Source organism: Lactuca saligna, chromosome 9 (genome assembly GCF_052625555.1).
Source record: "Lactuca saligna cultivar CGN05327 chromosome 9, ASM5262555v1, whole genome shotgun sequence".
Taxonomy (NCBI): Eukaryota; Viridiplantae; Streptophyta; class Magnoliopsida; order Asterales; family Asteraceae; genus Lactuca; species Lactuca saligna.
In genome coordinates, this window is record NC_136425.1 from 36,393,013 (window position 1) to 36,407,420 (window position 14,408).

Consider the following 14,408-nt stretch of genomic DNA (forward strand, 5'->3'; position numbering starts at 1 on the left):
ACGCGCAGAGGTGAAAAGTGTTGCGCGTGTTGAAAAGTGTTGCGCGTGTACTGCGCTGCGAGATGAAAAGTGTTGCACTGCGCTGCACAGCAATAAGAGGTCTGAAGAAGTTTTTTTTTTCCAAAAAACAAAAAGCACGTAAATATTTCTAAAGGAAAACATAACTTCACACATAGAATGGTATTCACTTACGTACAATAAGATTGGGTAATAGCGGCGACATGTAACGCGTCAATTACATGTTGCCGATATTGTCCGGCGTTGCCGCTAAAGAAATCGCCGGTAATGCCAACATTTCTAGTAGTGACTATTCTCTTTCTATTAGAATGAGAAAACAATCTTAATTAGATTACAAGCAATTTTTGAATGGAGGTAATATGTAAGAATCATCTAAATAGATTTTGATATGTATTTGCAACAAAAAATCAGGTTAAACATTTTTTTTGTTTGGAAAACAATCTGATGCTTCTTATAGATTATAATCTTAAAAACCATCAACCACATTATAAGCAACAAACATGATAATTATGATAATACAAAAGAAGTTGGTTCAGAGGCGGTCCTAGCTTGGTGCCCGGTGTGGCACCGGCAACATCTTGCTTTTGCGCACATAGTAGAAAAAATTTTATTTTTTTTTTAAAACTTTTACCTATTGTGCCACTACGTAAAAAAATTCGTGCAACTACTAAAAAAATTGTGCAACTACATAAAAAAATATTGTCACTCTTTCGGGAATTACCAAAAGAAAAAAAATAATAACAAGCCAAATGTTTTATTTAGTTATTGTTTAATAATCCAATTGCCTAAAGCCCAAAATAAAACTTAATTGGATAAATTAGCAATTAGGCTAATTGCTTGTAAAAAAAATAGGCTAATTATAATTAATTGAGTGTGTAATTGTTGATCGGTACAAGGCATAAAAAAAACACGATTATCGACTAGACGACTCACGCACGACTACTCGACTTCCTGGCTTCTGCATCCAAAATTCATTCGATGTGCGATCATGCGATGGCTACTGTCGACATTCATTGACTCTTGACCTCACAATCCTTGGGGCTTGATCGATTTCATTGTTGGATCGATCACAATCCTTGATCGATTTCAACAATAGTCAATCACTCAATCTCTTGAAGCAAGTATCAATCAAGTTCTCTCTTCTTTCAATTTCTACTGTTTTGGTTAACAAAATCCACTTCAAAGCTCTACACTACAATGAAACAAGTAAGTTTTACCAATTCATTTAGATATTTGAAATTGATATGTTTATTTTGAAATTATTGATTGACTTGGGTGAAATTGATTTGTTTTGTTGAAGTTATATTGTTTGCTTAGGTTATATTGCTATGTTTTTTTATTGAATTGATTGTTTGATTTGGTGAAATTGATATGTTTTATTGAACTTATTGTTTGATTAGGTGAAATCGTCATTCTTATTATTTGGTTTATAAGCTATTAAAATTGGCTTTGATATTATCCGTAGCGACCGCAAGTGTAAAAAGATGTTTTTCAAAGATGAAGGTCTTGAAGACCAACTTGTGTAACAAAATTGACGATGAATTTTTGAACGACGCATTGCTTTGTAATGTTGAGACCGCAGCACTTGCGAAAGTTGAGAATGAAAAAATAATGGTGTGATTTCAAAAGATGTCTGCACGAACAGGACAAATTTAAATTCTAATAGATCGTTGTTATATTATGTTTAACCAGAAAAAAAAAATTGTATTAGATGTTTTATATTATGTTTGACCGGAATTTTTTTGAATGTTTTATATTATGTGTGACGAGAAAAAAAAAATTTGCAATCCCTACTACTAATTCCTGCGTCCTCCCTGAGTTGGTTCAAATAATAAGGTTTGTCAAATGTGATAGTATTTTCTCAAAAAATAAAATAAATCGGACAAAAAAGTTGTATCACATTAAGATAACTGGAAAAAAAATAGGTTTAAATAGAAAAATCTAGACCTGGCAATGGGGCGGGTTTGGAGTGAATCGACCTTGATCCAAACCCTTTTAACAAATTTCAAAATCCGATCCAAACCCACTCCGTAACCCGCAAGGTTTTGAATAATCAAATCCATACCCTTATCCACCGAATCAACGGATATCCAAACCCGCCCCATAACCCATAGACTTTTTGAATTCTCAAACACATTTTAATTAATTCATAAAATAATATTTCTTAAATAAAACAAATGTTGATTTAGAAAACACATTACGTACTTGAGGACTTCTTATTGGAATTAAAAATCACTATTGTAGTAACTTCTGATTTATTTTTTACTGTTAATTGTAGTGATAGAAAATAGCAATAATAAACTTTCTTTCGGTTGATGAATGAATTTATTGATTTATGAATGAAATATGATAATTGCTTGATGAAATATAAATGAAATGACATCATAATTCTTAGTACAAGACTGAAAGTCTAAAAGTCAACTCCTTGATTCTTATGTATAAATAGTTTGGACTTTGGCATTTTCCCGTTGGACTTTTGATTGGAGTTAAAAATAAACTTTAAGCAATATAAAATATAAATCAATAATTCAAAATTTATATGGGGCGGGTTATAAACAAAGCGGATCAGTGATGATCCATACCCGATCCTTTTAATAAAAGGATTAGTGAGTATGGGTCGTTAACGGGTAAACGAATCAAAAACTATGCTCCAAATCCATATAATTCTTAAGGGTTTAGATCGGATCAGGATCAAAACCCGTTTCATTACCAGTCCTAGAAAAATCCTAAAAATAAAAATTAAAAAATAAATAACCATTTATATTTCAATATCAAGTGTCAATATTACTCATCTATCATCTTAGTGGACTTCTTCTTGTTAAATACTCTTTATACAAACAACTGAAATTAATCAAAGCTCTTCTTGTATTTACGAGCAAAAAAGAAACAATACTCCCGGCCCGATCTCTTATCAGTGACTCATAGCTTCCTATTCGATACAGTCTTCTAAGCATAACTTTCCAGGACTTTTAGTTGGAAGAAAGAACACGCTGAATTAATCGAGCAAGAGTTAGAATCGGAGAGATGATCTTGTTCTTGATTCCTTGCTCACTCCTTATCTTCTTCTTCTTCTTCTTTAGCATAACAAGATCTTCGAAAAAGCACCCACTTCCACCAGGTCCATATCCATGGCCAATCGTAGGCAACCTTTTCCAAATGGGAAAGAACGCTCATATCCATCTCGCTGAGATGGCCAAAGTGCACGGACAACTCATGTCATTCCGTATTGGTCAACTAATTTTCGTAGTCGGATCATCACCTGCTGCGGCTTCGGAGATTCTCAAGAGCCATGATAATGCGCTTTCTGGTCGAGAGGTAACAAGATCGCTGCAAGGAAAGGAATCATCTTTTCACAATATGAGTCTTGTTTTTACATCGGAAAGCGGTGATGACTGGAGGAAAATTCGGAACATCTACATATCAAACATTTTTTCAAGCAAAGCTATGGTATCTCGTGCACACATCAGAGAGACGAAAGTTTTGGAGATGGTGAATTACATACGTTCAAAAGGTGGTGAGAACATAAGTATTAAGGATGTCATGGTTGTTACTGCCACTAACATCATGAGCAATACAACATTATCCATGGATGTTATGGACTTCGAAGGCAATGGTATAGGTGCAGGGATTAAGGACACTGTAAGAAGACTTGCTTTGTTGCGTACACAGCCACAATTAGCAGACTTCTGTCCTATATTTGGTCGATGGGATCCACAAGGCTGGAAGAAGAAGGTCATGCAGATCATAGAACACGAATTAGGAGATATTTGGAAGGATATCCTCGAAAGGAAAAGAAACGGAAGTCATATTTCCTCGGGTCAAAAAGACTTCACTGATATTTTGATTGAAAGAGGCTTTACACATCAACAAATCAATGCTTTGATGGAGGTTTTTCTTCTCTTTCTCTCTTAAATATTGAAGTTAAAACTAAGTCTTTTATAACTTTTCATTTGGTTAATTCTCAGGAGTTATTTTCGGCTGGAACAGATTCTATAGTTTCTACCACCGAGTGGTTTGTTGCGGAGCTTCTCAGAAACCAAGAAGTAATGCAAAAGGCTAGGGATGAAGTCCTGAGAACGATTGATAGGAATGTAGTCAAAGAGTCAGATTTGGTTCATCTACCCTTTCTTGAAGCATGCTTCAAGGAAACATTAAGATTACACCCCCCAGCACCACTTCTTCTGCCTCATAGAGCTATCGAAACATGTGAGGTGATGGGATACACTATTCCAAAAGATAGTCAAATACTGGTTAACGTCTGGGCAATAAGTCGTGATCCCAAGATCTGGGAGGACCCTTTGAGCTTCAAACCTAAAAGATTTATGGGATCGGAGTTGAATTCCAAAGTTAAAGACTTCGAATACCTTCCATTTGGTGCTGGGAGAAGAATGTGCCCTGGAGAACCATTGGCTTCCAAGACAATACTCCTAGCCGTGGCCTCTTTGATTTTAAACTTTGACTGGTTGCTTCTCAACAACATGAATCCTGAAGACATTAACATGGACGAGGTTTTGGATTTACCAATGCAGAAGAAAGAACCACTACATGTAAATCTCAAACCCCGTCAGTAGTTCAAGACTTGTTAATAGTGATCATATACTCATATGCATGTAATTCCAAGGCCTTTGTGTTTGTGTATTTGGTGATTAAATAAGGGATCCCATTAAATAATTAAGATGTTGTGCGACTACATCTTAAAATGGTTCGTATGAATGCACCTTATGTTATCAAAATTATTATCATGCGTTGTTTTGCATATTTATATAGCAACGAAAGAAAATATTTCATTTTAGGATTTTCAAAAAGATATAATTTTACGACTTATAGTCTTACACAAATAACAAAAATAAGTTATTGTAATCAAAACCCTACAAACTTATGCTTTTAATTTGCTCACCAAACTATTTTTTGTGCATTCTAAGCCATTAAAGTATAAAATTCTATGTCAAAAAACCATTTTACGAAAGTTGAAGTGGTCATCCGGTAAAGTGTAGCTTACATGGACTTTGACCAAGCCGATATGGATCTTACCAAAAGTTTGTAGATGAAACATACTCAACATCGCATCCATCGCCTTCATTCCATATCCAACCTCCCACCCTCTTCCTCCAACCTATCCGCCACCCACTACCACCACCGCCAACATTCATCTAACTCCAACCCACACTCCACCTCCCACCACTACCGAAACAAAATAAAATACATGAATTACAAATCAGAAAGCACAAAATTGTGTAGCTATACAATATCAAAATCTAATACCAAAATCGTAGGTAAAAGAACAAATACAATATCAAATGAATATATATATATATATATATATATATATATATATATATATATATATATATATATATATATATATATATATATATATATAAGATATTGTGTAACTAGAAACAACATCGCAAATCAAAATCAAAATCAAATTCACTTCCAAATTCATATTTTGCCAAATAAAAATCAAGATCACAAATCAAATTCACATACCTTGAAAATAATTGTATAAAGTCTTCCTCCTCACTCACCATCTGCTCATCATCGTCATCATCAATTCCATTTGTATCTCTCATTACCATTACCATCCCTCCTTCAAACCGAAGCAGAAAAAATGATCTCATACCTCAAAAAGATATTTAGAGAAACAAAGTAAGCTAGAAATATTTGACGCCAACCCAGAAATCAGAAGTTGAAAACCAAAAAAAAATGCCACCTAATATTTTAGCCCTAAATCGAACACATATCATCGATTTCTTGCACATAAATCAAAAGATGGAAAAAAAAAATTCATGCTCTAAATCGAAACCTAGATCTTCAATATAACACATGTAGGTGACTTTGGACTGGGAGGGGATAATAAGATCAACACTGACTTTGGATCTCGAATTTTAGAAGTTTGGTATGGATAAAAGAACCTTTCAAATCTTCACCACCATAGCCATATAACCACTACCACCATCATCACCCAACCTACACCATCGATCTCCCTTGTATCCCCATTGGGACCATATTCACACACCATTAGAACCGACCAAACCTTTCAACGCCATATTCACACCATCAGTTCATCACCTTCACACGATAGTTCCCATCATCTTTACCTCGTTTATATTTTGCACACCGCCAACAACCACTATCTATATTCCCATTCACATGCAATTTAAGAAATCAAAAGTAAAAAGGGGTGAGATCGAACACAAACACACATAATTTGTAAGACTCAATATCTTCTATTCAATCAGAAAAAATACACACGCTCACAAGGAATTCTTCCATATTCTTCGAGGGTGTTTACACTACTAGAAAAACAGCCTTTTACGACGCTCATTGCGCATCGTAAAAGGCTCAGACGACGCACAAATGCGCGCCAAGGAAGGCCCAGTCATAAAGAGAGACGACGCGCATTTACGACGCACATTTACGATACACAATGCGTATCAAGGAAGACCCTGTCATAAAGGAAAACTACACGCATTTGCGTGTCGTAAAGGAAGACGACACGCATTGCGTATCATTAAAGCCCCTGTCATAAATAAAGATGACACGTATTTGCGTGTCATAAACTTCAACAACCATTTACGGAATACATTTACGACGCGTCTTTAAGATAGTCATTTACGTATAAGACAAAAATGTGGAAACAAATATAAATCAAAATAATCAATTTCATCCAATAACATCATGTCCAAAAATTGTAATACATTAGTATTAAGGGGATCTGATTGTACATTGTTATTAAGAGGTTTTCCCTAACTATATAACCTAATACTACATTGCTAAGGGACACCTTGTTTCTACTTCTCATTTTTATGCTTCTGTTTCCACATGATACCTATTTTCATAATCAACACATTAATATTCAGAATAGAATTAACAACTCATTCTGTTACCCCTTTCATTATAATTCCATTCAATCCAACCAAACGGTTCCCCAAGTAATTAACACTTTCATACCTCATTCAAAAGGGAGTTTGCATCACAATGATTGATGGAGCACAATTGGTTTGTATGTCTTGATTCTGATTGAACTGAGAAAACAGAAAAACTTAATGTGAAAAAAAAAAAAAAAAAACCTTTTAGTCTACATTACAAGTTGAAATGAACTTCACCAGAAGCGTGCATTAAGAAGAAAAGAAAAGTATATCTGTAATTATATTTTTTCACAACAAAATATAGAGGCGGACCAATTCTGAGATACTCTGAGACATTATTAAAATAACCTTGCAAAAGAAATGATATTTTTAAAATGTTTTAACTGTTGACATATTACCACATAAGCTCAAATTTTTATAAATAGTTGTATCAGAAGCTTATCATACCTGAAGATATGAGTCTCGAGGCAGCAGAACTATTTGTTGCTCTCAACCAGGTTGAATCCTTGTACATAATACCTTATAAGTAATTAAGATGAAAAATTGAAAAATATTAGAGAGGTGTGAATTGAAAAATTATTTGAAAACAGATTAAGAATATTTGAATAAAAAAAACTTACAATGTTGGCCAATGATAATGCAGCAAACAAAGCAATGATTACAAGTTTGACCACCCATAGACCTAAGATGGGTGGATGACCCCAAAATAGAAGTTTTCTTCACCAAATGACATGACCAAGTAGAGCTAACGATACAAATCTAACTCTTTCCAATATTCCAGCCGTAATTTGTACATGCCCTAAGAAAAACGACATTATCGTAATTTTAGTATATGAAAAGGGATTTAACTTCACATTGGAAAAAATACTCATCCCATTGGCCATTACCTGTATGAAATTGGGCATTAGGTGGTTCTTTATCTAGATCTGTTGTGGAAACAAAGACATCTACCCTGGAAGATTAGACTTTCCTGAAGGGTTTTGGGGACACGGTGTTTCGAATGAAGAAACAATCGAAGAACATCCATTTGAACCAAAACTAGAAGCCTGCATTAAGAATAATTTTCCAAATAATAAATAAATTAATTAAAGTTGGTTGCTATTTCTTGCATTTAAACACACAGATATGGACTTATAATAACAACAAATGTTTTGAGTTTACGAGTATATTCCCATCTATATTTATCGCAAGACCATCAATATATAAATCCCAACACACTCTCCCATCCACAATTGACAAAGATGAAAGATTGATTCCAGCTCCTGCCATACAAAAACATGTTTTGAAAGATTTTGTGAGGGTAAAACGGTCATTTGAACCTTGTATTGTGGTGCTGCTATGGGACTGCAATCGATGTATACGGAAACGTTTCCTTTGTCAGGGGTTAAACAACTTGGTCTTCCTAATTTAGAGTGCTATCAACAAAGTACAAACATAACAAAAGCTGATTACAACCTAGATAGAATTAATATCTAGTTATTTTCAGAAAATAATATTGTAAATCAATAAATAAATAATAAAAAAAAGTTCAAAAATATTAAAAAACTAATGGAATAAAAGAATCACCCCCAACTTAACAAAATGGAAAGCATTACCTTCTATAAAAAAAAGATCAAATTCCATTCCATCAAGAAAAAAAACTTATTTTTCATTCCAATGGAATGAACCATTTTATTATATACTGTATATGTTATTTCAAATAGCAAATAAAAAAGCTCTTAAATGTTTATAAAAAAACTATATACCATAAAATCTTAACATAACATAATTAAATAATTGTTTTGACGTTAATTAGGAAAAAGATTGATTTGATTGAAACTTAAGAAAAAATATAAAAAGATTTTTCTTATTGAAGAAAAAATAGATAATACAAATAAAACTAATTTATAAGTATAACATTATCATTCCTTTCCTTCAATGTATTAAAAAAAACACCCCTCCCTCATGGAATGAAATTCAAACCAAACATGATGTTTTTTCAATTCCGACGGAATCAGTCATTCCATTCCAAAGGTATTCAAAAGAACACATATTATTATTACCTACCTTAGTTAAAGTTGAATCCACCAGAAGGAACGGAAACATCACCACCTCCAAAATGGAAACCAGCAGGAGGCTGAGTTGCGGCTGCATCGCCAAGTGGAATGGCATCATCCACTTCCTCCAACCAGTAAGTCTCAAGAAGCTTCACTGCTTTCTCATAAATCTCACTGTTATCATGACTCTGTAAATTCTCAATCTTCTCCAACCCTTCTCCATCATCAATCATCTGTGCATAAAGATTCACATCCCCTGATCTTCCCAAATTCTTTTCTGCTTCACTAACTTTTAATATATTCTCGAGCCCCACTAAACAAACTGTCAATATTCTTGGGTCTGGACATATCAGTAAATCACACAAAGGCTTAATACATCCCTCACTTACCAAATATCTGCATCCACCATTTTATCATCAATAAATATATAGCTTTTGAGATGTTGTAAATACTAAACAAATTATAATGAAAATTTAAGTTTATGAATCCCACTTGATTTGGTCATGGCTTCCACCAGAAGTAGCATTTGAGATAGCTGATGCAACCTCCTTTTTGATGTCAAATTCTTCATTTTGAAGCAGATGAATAAGAGGACCAATGATATTTGCTTCATTGAATGTCTGTAAAAATCATAAAGTAGATATATCAGTCAAGAAAATAATGTTTGATGTTTAAATCTTGATGAAAATTTCAAATTATGACCTGAATCTGCTCCTTGTTGCCAGCAGTGATGTTTGATATGGTCAACAAGTTGAGACGACAAGTCAAAGGTATGACTTCAGTTTTACCCATCTTCACTCTTGCGGAACCATATGCCTGTCATTAATTAAGCTCATTAAGAAGATAAACTAAGTGTTTTTATTAAATAAAAAAGAATTTGAAAAGGTTTTTACCTGAGCAATGACTCCAGTTTCAACAGATATTGGGCGTTAAGTTAATCTTTTACCAAAATCTATACATATAACTTTTTGTCAACATAGGTTTCATCCAAATCAAAATCAAAGCATTAGAACAGTAAATATAAAAATTATACTTGACTGTTAAGAGAAAAAAGATAGAAAACCTGGTGATTCAGAAGGTAGATTGAATTTGTACATACATGGTATTCAAGAACTTCATGGAAACACGAAAAACAAAATAAAAATGATAAAAACACAAAAAAAAAAAACATAAATTTGATAGATTATATGTAGCCAATTATACTTGCTTGTGCCTGTATTTTACTAGTTCTTCCTTTCCTCTCCTGAGTTTTCTGTCCTTGTTGCTTTGTTGCTGTCAAAAAGCTTACACGTTACACTTAGAGCATAGCATTGTGAGATTTAGCTTTTTACCATTTTTGGATGAAAAGCTTTGTGGGGACTAAGTTGTCGAAACATATACAAAGTGGCCCACCATTATGGTTAACTGTGTGTATATTTTTATTTTAGTATCTCCATCTTTTTTGATTACAGGATCTTCTAAAATGGTATATAACCGTGCAAAAAGTTCGAATACAAAATTGCCTGCATGATATATTGTTCTGTTTTAGACATTTTATTCTAAATAAAAATCATATCTACCCTTGACTTCCGATGTCAAACATAGGTAGTCAGGTATGTAATAGTGTATGGCGTTTTCTCAAGTTTTATTTAGTTTATTTGGTATTGATTCTTATAATTGGTTATTTAGTTTTGATTACTATGCTTTGGAAGTTTCAGAAATGATTTCAGTGTTTATGTTCAATCTTGGTTCATCTAACCATCAAAAATGAAAATCTCTTCCTTTTGGCGAATTCATTTGATATTTTTGATAGAAAAGACGAACTATATTTCCAAATGACCAATTACACACATGTAATAACACAAAAGTCAGAGAATGTGAGATACGTAGGTCTTACCTGACATGAAGAAGTAACAGAAGACAGTCGATCCCCATATATTGCCAATCATCCGAAGATCTTGAGAGGTTACAGATACTTTCCATAACCTGTTTAGATTCTGAAACTCTTGTTCTTCCAACTGGGGTGTTTTGCACCATAAATGAGATGTTTTGCATAGAATTAAGCCAAAATAATTAGCTTAAAATATTTTCACCACCTATCCGCACCCTATCTCGCTGAAATTTAGATAGGTGAGCCCGGAAACACATTTTAAAATACGCTTAAACAACTCCTTATTATTCTTTTGGAAGAAATTCCCCAGTCAACCTCCCTTAGTCTCATCCTTTACACCCGGTCCAACCTTGCCCACTCCTCTTGGCATCTAGGGTTATGTTATGTCTACTGCCTACTATCTCTCTAATAGTGAGGGTGCTTTCATCCTGTCACGATCATTCACATCCATTTCAGTAGGCAGGAAGGGCACGGAAGCTACCGTTTCTAGAATGCGAGCAAGCTAGTGGTTTGGCGGCAAGGAAAGGGACATTCGGGAAGCGAGTACTTGGACCTGAGAAAACTTATCAACATCTGTGCCAAATGTAGAAAAGAACATGAAATGGAGCAAACGATATACACATATCTATATATAAACATTCAACAACTGATTTCTGCATAAAGGTAATGTTTCTTTCACCAAACATACATCTGCTTTCAAAAAGAAAAAAAAAGGGCTAGAAGAGTACCGGCAAGGGGGAGGAGAAGGGGTGGTCGGCAAGAGGGTTGGAGGAAAAAGAATTTGTATATGGAGTAACAGAATGCATGGTTGGTGCTGCTTGATGCTGGAGAAGAACACGCCTGGTGGGCGATGGATGAACTAATTAAGGCGGCGACGACTTAGGGTTTCTAACAGAGGGTTTTTTTGACCGGCTTAGGGTGGTCGGCGGAAGAGAACATGAAGAGGATAAGAATACGATGATTTTGTGTTTCTTTAATAACTTCCAGGCTCTAGCAACCAGAAGATATGAAATAGGGATGGCCCTAAATCGCCGGTGTGAGAGGAAGAAATAGAGACGCATAGTAAGCGGGAGAAGCTGCTGTGAGCACCAAGGCTTTTGTGAGGTCTAGTTCAAAGCCCTAGTATCTTTGTTGATTATGTGAAGATGGGCCATATGTGAAGATAAAAGCTGGAGGCACACCATATCTAAAGAATTTTGGGCAAAGGTATGGTTGGATCCGATTCAACTATAGATTTTAAAGTAGCCATAGAATTTGCAGAGCTTGATAAATTAGGTCAAGGAAAGGAAATGGGGCTTTCCGCTGGTAGGAGATGAGAAACAAGGTGGGGGTTTTAATTTTTTGGGATTTGATTTCCCCCTCATCTGTTAAAGATGGAGAACGCATGTTTGATGAAAATTTTATAAAACGACATGCTTAGATGATACGCCTTTTATGCTGAGTGTCTTCCGTGTTTTTAATTTTTTTTTGTTCGTACACTAATTTTAAGGGCACACAAAAATGCATGTTCTAAATCCTTTAAATTTTAGAAGAGATGATATTATTTTTAGAACACACGTTTTTGCGTATCGTAAATCATTGAGTGTCATGATTTGCGTGTCATTAAAGGCCTATATTCTAGTAGTGTTAAGATATCATCTTAATCCTCAAAATGAATTTTAGGTAAAGGACTTATTGACTTATTGACTTATGATTGTGAGAAAATGAGATTTTTAAAAAAGTGTTTGGATTAGATTTGTGATAGAAAAAGTCAATAAGTGTATAAGTTGTTTTTCAAAAAGTGTTTGTATTAGCTTATACATGTTTTAAGCAATATTTGTCTTTTACAATCCAAAAAGTCATAAGGTGTTTTGAAAAGTTAGAAATCCTAGCTTACTGAAATCTCTTTTTTGAAGGGTTGATGAAAAATTATTTTAATAGTCTTTTTCATATTGTCAAACACCTTTTTTTCAAAAAGTCGATAAGTTGTTTTTCAATGAAATTCCAAACACCCTCATTGTCTTATTTTCGTTTGCTTGTGATCGAATATAAAGATATAAGTATTGAGGCTCTAGCCTAGTGTTCGACGGAAGGAAGAGATAGAGAGTGTAACACCGTGATTTTTCAAAAAAAAAATTCATGTTAAACTACAAAAATTCTCATAATACATTCCACAAAAATCCCAATAATCAATTAACAAAACATAATTCCATAATAGTTAAATTAATAATCCAGGATCCTCCAAAAGATAACTCTTTATCACGTGTGTACAATCGAACCGTCGCCTTCCCGTGACCCTGAGAAACACCTGAAACACATAACACACAACACGGTAAGCACGAAGCTTAGTGAGTTCCCCAAAATACCACAAATACATATTAGCCACTCGAGGCTATAACTCTGTAGACGCTCCGATCAATGTGTCTCAGTGGGACCCTCCAGTTAATGGACCCTCCGGTCCTAACTCTATAAGCTCATAATAAATACACAACATAATTCACGTAGACATAATGCAGGATATCGTTGTACTCTAATAAACACATAAGATCAATATATACACATATTACCATAACAACATAAGTCACAAAGACATTATGCACGATAACACATAACACATAATAAACAAATAAGACCCTCTGGTCGATAGTGTACTAAGACCCTCCGGTCTATATGTACTGAAACCCTCTGGTCAATAATATACTAAGACCCTCTGGTCATACACAACTTATAACACAGATAATTATAGTGAGAAGACTCACCTTGGGTGGCGAACAGATCCTACAAATTGTAACACCGTAAAATTCAAAACAAAATTTTCAATTTTCTTATAAAACATAATTCGATTAATATTCATCAAACAACCATATTAATTATCCAATATAGGTCAATACAAAATCCCAAGATCACAATATAAAAACTCCGAGTGTGTGTGTACGGATCAAGCCGGCGCCTTCCCGCAGTCGTCACTAGTACCTGAAACAATAACATCAAACAATGTAAGCACAAAGCTTAGTGAGTTCCCCAAAATACTACATATAACACATATTAGCCACTCGAGGCTATAACTCTGTGGGTCCGTACACCCAAACTCTGTGAACCCTCAGGTTCTAGCTCTGATAAACATGCACCAAATAAATCACATAGAAATAATGCAGTACAACACATAACATACATAGCATACAAATACTCTATCACATAACTCTGGTTACCTACTCAAGGTAATAGTATAGTGAGAAGAGTCACCTCGCGTATCTCGGTATCTCACGAATCCTGGAAATCCCTCGTGCTCGATCCTCCGAGCTCTAATCCTCCTATAACATGATATGTCTCTAATTAACACTTTATATCTCTAAGGTTGACTATCCCTAAGAAGTCAACACAGGTCAACTCTGGTCAACGGTCAACTGTGACCGGACTCGGTGAGTGCTACGGCGACTCGGCGAGTCTAGACGTTTTCACCAACCCTATGAAATCCCCTTACTACACGTTGAGTATCCCCCCCCCTTACTCGACGAGTTTCACCTGAAAGAATCGCGGGGCCACCCCGACTCAACTCGCTGAATCTCAAGAACAACTCGGCGAGTCCCAGTTTGACTCAGTCCACTCGTCATCCCTCTCCAACTCACCCTGACT

At 34.8% G+C, this 14,408-nt stretch overlaps 1 protein-coding gene and 1 pseudogene across 1 annotated transcript; one reads left to right on the top strand and one right to left on the bottom strand.

The window, feature by feature from the left end:
- Positions 1-2,987: 2,987 nt before the first annotated feature.
- On the top strand, positions 2,988-4,669 carry LOC145018078 (putative (S)-N-methylcoclaurine 3'-hydroxylase isozyme 2 pseudogene; annotated as a pseudogene).
- A 4,268-nt stretch (positions 4,670-8,937) lies between these two features.
- LOC145016214 (importin subunit alpha-1b-like) lies at positions 8,938-10,942 on the bottom strand. Its single transcript, XM_078974600.1, has 5 exons — positions 10,803-10,942; positions 10,665-10,728; positions 9,629-9,742; positions 9,419-9,546; positions 8,938-9,322 (listed from the first exon to the last, which is right to left on the bottom strand). The coding sequence occupies exons 1-5, from the start codon at positions 10,940-10,942 to the stop codon at positions 8,938-8,940; spliced, it is 831 nt and encodes a 276-aa protein (XP_078830726.1).
- Positions 10,943-14,408: the final 3,466 nt, after the last annotated feature.